Source organism: Lathyrus oleraceus, chromosome 3, assembly GCF_024323335.1.
Source record: "Lathyrus oleraceus cultivar Zhongwan6 chromosome 3, CAAS_Psat_ZW6_1.0, whole genome shotgun sequence".
NCBI classification, from domain to species: Eukaryota; Viridiplantae; Streptophyta; class Magnoliopsida; order Fabales; family Fabaceae; genus Lathyrus; species Lathyrus oleraceus.
In genome coordinates, this window is record NC_066581.1 from 416,033,937 (window position 1) to 416,039,900 (window position 5,964).

General features: G+C 41.6%; 1 protein-coding gene across 1 annotated transcript; it reads left to right on the forward strand.

The window, feature by feature from the left end:
• The first annotated feature begins 4,583 nt into the window (after window positions 1-4,583).
• On the forward strand, window positions 4,584-5,585 carry LOC127131512 (uncharacterized). The gene has a single exon (XM_051060428.1). It carries the CDS (start codon window positions 4,584-4,586, stop codon window positions 5,583-5,585), a length of 1,002 nt encoding a protein of 333 aa, XP_050916385.1.
• The last annotated feature ends 379 nt before the right edge of the window (window positions 5,586-5,964 follow it).

Consider the following 5,964-nt stretch of genomic DNA (forward strand, 5'->3'; position numbering starts at 1 on the left):
AACCAATAAGCTCATCAACCTTCATATTGCAGATATCTTGAGCCTCTTCTATAGCAGTGACCTTCATGGCAAATCTCTTTGGCAATGATCTGAGAATCTTTCTTACAAGTTTTTCTTCAGCCATTTTCTCTCCTAAGCCACCAGAAGTGTTGGCAATTTCAAGAATATTCATGTGGAAGTCATGAATAGTCTTATCCTCTTTCATCCTCAGATTTTCAAACTTGGTGGTCAGCATCTGAAGTTTAGACATCCTCACCTTGGAGGTACCTTCATGAGTTGTTTTGAGAGTATCCAAAACTTCTTTAGCGAGTTCACAGTGATGCACCAGTCTGAAAATGTTCTTATTTATTCCATTGAACAGTGCATTCAAGGCCTTAGAATTTCCAAGGGCTAATGCCTCTTGCTCCTTGTCCCACTCTTCTTCAGGAATTTGCATAATGATTCCATCTTTACCTGTCTTCGTTGGATGTTCCCACCCTTTGTTGACATCTCTCCAGACCTTGCTATCTAGAGACCTCAAGAAGGCTATCATACGAGGTTTCCAGTCATCATAGTTAGAACCATCCAGCATGGGTGGTCTATTTGAGTATCCTACATCCTTGTCCATGGTACTAGAAAGTAACGTCCCTAGATGTCACCCAGAAATTAACAGGCAGGGTGCCTGCTCTGATGCCAATTGAAATTCTTGTTAACAGACTTTCGATGTCACACTGGATGTTATGACATCTAATTCTGCGCAGACAGGAATCTATATAGCAGGTAAATGTAAAGTGCAGTAAATAACACAAGGAATTGTTTACCCAGTCCGGTGTCACACACACCTACGTCTGGGGGCTACCAAGCCAGGGAGGAAATCCACTATTAGCAGTATTAATTCAGGCCTTAAACCACTTGTTTAATCCTATCACTTAATACCTACCCAATGCAATTTCAATCTTAAACTAAGACCAGAGTTCCTACTCACTCTCCCTCAATCACCTCAGTGATTACAACCTTTAATTAAGTTTAAAGACAATGGTGAAGTAATACTTCAACCACTCTTGATTGTGCTTAACAGCTTTAATCAAGAAACATAACACTCACGCTTAAAAGCTTAGAGTGACACAACACTTACAACTCAATGAACACCCTAGTCCAATGCAATCATCTAGGTGATAATTTCTTGGCTCACAAGTTACACCTAATACAAGACACACATAAAACTACAGCAGTGAAGTATAATGGAACAATGAATGCTTCACGCTAAAAACCCCTAAGTTCTGAAATCAGGATTGCCATCCTTTTATATTGCAGCACTTGGGCCTTGTACTTGTATTTCCTAAAAATAAGGTTAAGCAAGTTAACCTAATTTCCACATATAAGGGTGCTAACAAATAGGCTATTTGTTAGGTCCATTAATTGTAGCTTAGTTGTTAGTTTCCTGGATTTTAGCTCAGCTGTTGGATTCCTGAAAAATAGCCTGAGAAAAATACTGAAACAGAAAAACTAACCATCCTCCACTTTAGCATATGCTGTCAGGAATGAATGTCATAACATTCAGTTTGACGTCCAGAACATAGGCAATATGCTAGGTCTGTTATTTTCCTGAAACACAGACTGAACTCAATACTGAGCTATAACAGAAAAACCAACTATTCTATAGTTCAGTATTTACTGTCATGGAAGAATGTCATAACATCTAGTTTGACATTCAGTAAATCCTGTATTAGCTAAACCTGCAGCATACTACTCAAGTATGTCATGACATCATTTAAGACATCAGAGTACAGTTAGTGTTTTAACACAGGATGCAGCCAATCAAACATCTACAAAGCATGTCATGACATCAGTCAAGATATCAGAGTATAGTTAGTGTTTTAACATAAAATGCAGCCAATCAAACATCTACACATAATATGCGAGTTCGATCCAGATAATTGCGAGCAGTTGAAAGGGTGCGTGCATGCACTGATGGATCAAGGGTTAATATTGTTCTCCAAATCTCAAGCAGCAGAAGAAGTGGAAGTGATTGAACCAATAACAATTGTATATTGGAAAAAGAAGGTTGAAGCTCCTCCCAAGAGGATTCAGCCGATTCACTTCTGCGTTCCAACTCCGTTTCCGTATCAGAATACTAAGGCAGTACCTTGGAATTATGAGACCACAACGTATTTTGGAGGAAAATAAATCTGCATTCCTGATACAGAAATCGTCAACATCGCTGGAGCGGGAGGCATGACTCGAAGCGTCTGTGTATTCACTCCTAAATACACTCCTAGGGTGTCTCCAGCACCTGTAGTTATCTCGCCTAAAGAGAAGGAAACTCCTACGCCGACTCCACAGGCAGGGGCAACTATACTCGCCACTCCGACTGTGACGACTGCTCTAGTGTTGACGAAGGTTATTGACAATGATAAAGCTGCCGAGGCCGAAGCATCCAAGGGTAAAGGGGCGATGGTTGAGAAAGAACAATCTGAGGATCACAAGAAAAGTATCACGTTTGAGGAAAGTCAGGAAATCCTCAAACTGATCAAGAAGAGTGACTTCAAGATTATTGAGCAGTTGAACCAAACGCCTTCCAAAATATCAATTTTTTATTTGCTGTTGAGTTCGGAGGCTCACCGTAAAGCGTTACTGAAAGTTCTAAATACCGCTCACGTGATGCAAGATATCACGGTCGACCAATTTGAGGGGATCGTCGTGGTTCCAGTCCACTGTCTAGAATTTGAAGATGTCAGTTCCGCCACCGCCAACAACAATCAATCATCCTCTACCATCCTATCCTCAGTGAAGAGTGTCAAGCAGACATTGGAGAAAGGCCCGCTTCCCGATTGGGGTAAGGTCGTCAATGTGGCAGAAAAGCACGACAGGTTTGGTATCGGTTATCACCCAGCACCACGCAAGGTGCGTCCGAAGAAAAAGCAATTCAACCCTGTCAAGTTCAGCAGTGTCGGTTATCAAAGTGAGCATACCATGGCGGTTATCGGAGAATCCAGTGGTAACAAGCTAGGGGCACCCAACCTCGTTCGCAGATGTCCTCCAGGATTCAAGCTTCCTAATTGGACAACCACCGTGATCCCTATGGTGTACTCGGAAAATGTAATGCATTTTGTTTTCTCCATCCCTCGTCCTCGCCCGAGATGAGAGGATAGCTTGTAAGGGCCCTCATGTTTAAAAGTATTATGTGAATAAATAAAAAGTACTTTTTTGCATGCAAAACTGGTCTTCCCTTTCTTTCAGTTATTTTCCGTTTTCACTAAAAACAACGATATGGAAAAAGATTTCTTTTTCTTTTTTCCATATTTTCTCAAAAAAGAAGCATACTAAAATAAGCTCATCATATGTAGAGAAAATTAAACCATTGATTACGACATGGCTAAAATCAACTATGAATCTGAACATCCAATCAACCAAGCTGAAGACGACAGTGAGGAAGATTGTGAATTACCAGCTGAACTAGCACGACTCCTTGAGCACGAAGAGAAAGAGATTCAGCCATACAAAGAACTGGTGGATGTCATTAACTTGGGTTCTGAAACTGACAAAAAAGAGGTAAAAGTTGGGGCATCTCTTGCCAAGCATGTACACTCCGAGTTGGTAGAATTGTTACGTGAATATGTTGACGTCTTCGCTTGGTCGTATCAAGATATGCCGGGGTTAGATACCAACATTGTTGAACATCACCTACCGCTCAAGCCCGAATGTCGTCCAGTCAAGCAGAAGCTCAAAAGGACCAGACCCGATATGGCGCTCAAGATCAGGGAACAGGTTAAAAAGCAGCTAGATGATGGCTTCTTAGCCATTCTGAGTATCCGCAGTGGGTTGCCAATATCGTTCCAGTTCCGAAGAACGATGGTAAAGTCATAATGTGTGTAGACTATCGAGACCTCAATAGAGCCAGCCCAAAGGATGACTTCCCTTTGCCTCATACTGATGTTTTGGTCGACAACACAACTCAATTCTCCATCTTTTCTTTCATGGATGGGTTCTCTGGGTACAATCAAATAAAGATATCACCAGACGATATGGAGAAGACGACTTTTATCACACCTTAGGGAACTTACTGCTACAAAGTCATGCCATTCGGCTTGAAGAATGCAGGGGCAACATATCAGCGCGCCATGGTAACACTCTTTCACGACATGATTCATGAAGAGATTGAGGTTTATGTGGACGACATGATTGCCAAATCCAGAACTGAGGAAGATCATCTAGTAAATCTGAGGAAGTTGTTGGTCAGACTCCGAAAGTTTAAACTGCGTCTGAGTCAAGAAAAATGTACTTTTGGGGTCCGATCAAGTAAACTTTTGGGTTTCATAGTCAGTCAGAAGGGTATCGAAGTTGATCCCGACAAAGTTCGAGCCATCTAAGATATGCCAGCTCCCCAAACAGAAAAAGAAGTCTGAGGCTTCCTTGGGCGACTTAATTACATCTCCAGATTTATATCTCACCTGACGGCTACCTGCGAACCGATATTCAAATTGTTGAGAAAGAACCAATCGATTGTGTGGAACAACGATTGCCAAGGGGCATTTGATAAAATAAAAAAGTACTTGCAAGAACCACCAATCTTGGTACCACCGGTTCCTGGTAGACCACTCATTATGTACCTCACAGTGCTTGATGAATCTATGGCTTGCGTTTTGGGTCAACACGATGACACAGGCAAGAAAGAACATGCTATCTACTATCTCAGCAATAAATTCACTGAATGTGAGACCCGATACTCACTTTTAGAGAAGACTTGGTGTGCTTTGACTTGGGATGCTCGACGCCTGAGACAATATATGATTTGCGACACTATTTTATTGATATCCAAGATGGATCCGATAAAGTATATATTCGAAAAGCCTGCTGTTACTCGTAGAATTTCCCGGTGGAAAATGTTGCTAACCGAGTATGATATACAATATGTGACCCAGAAAGCAATAAAAAGAAGTGTTTTGTATGACTATCTCGCTCACCTTCCTATCGAAGGTTATCAACCGTTGAGGTTTGACTTCCCAGATGAAGACATCATGTTTATCATAGACTTTACTATGCCAGGCTTCGAGGTAAGCCCTGAGGAAGGCCCCGAACCAGGATCGCGATGGACGCTCGTGTTTGACGGTGCTTTCGATGCCCGAGGTCACGACATAGGTGTTGTTATCACCTCTCTAACTGGTTTCTACATTCCCTTTACCACTAGACTGTGTTTTGACTGCACCAACAACATGGCAAAATATGAAGCATGTATCTACGGTTTAGAGGCGGCAATTGACTTGAGAATCAAAATACTTGAGGTATTCAGTGATTCAGCTTTGGTGATCATTCAGGTGAAAGGCGATTGGGAGACTTGGGATAGCACGTTGGTACCCTACAAAGAGCACATCAGAAAACTGATACCCTATTTTGATGAAATCTCCTTTCACCATATTTCTAGGGAAGAAAATCAGTTAGCATACACCCTAGCCACGCTAGCATCTATGTTCAAAGTCAAATGGAAGAATGAAGCACCATCTATCCAGATTGACCACTTAGATGAACCATCACATTGTCTAACAATTGAGGCTGACCCTGACGACAAGCCTTGGTTCTATGACATTAAAACATTTCTGGAAAAGTAGTAGTATCCCGAGGGTATATCCATTACCAATAAGAAGGCTCTAAGAAGACTCTCTTCTAAGTTCTTCCTAAACAGTGATGTGTTGTATAAAAGGAATTATGATTTTGTACTGCTCAGATGCATGGATAGACACGAAGCTAGTACAATCATAAGGTCGATACACGAGGGCTGCGAGGGTGTACATGCGAAAGGTCCTGCTATGGCCAAGAAGATTCTCCGGGCTGGTTATTTTTGGACGACAATGGAGGTTGATTGCTATAACTTTGTGAAAAGATGCCATAAGTTCTAGATATATGGTGATAAAATATTTGTGCCACCAACTCCGTTAAATGTTCTAACGTCTCCATGGCCCTTTTCTATGTGGGGCATCGATATGATTG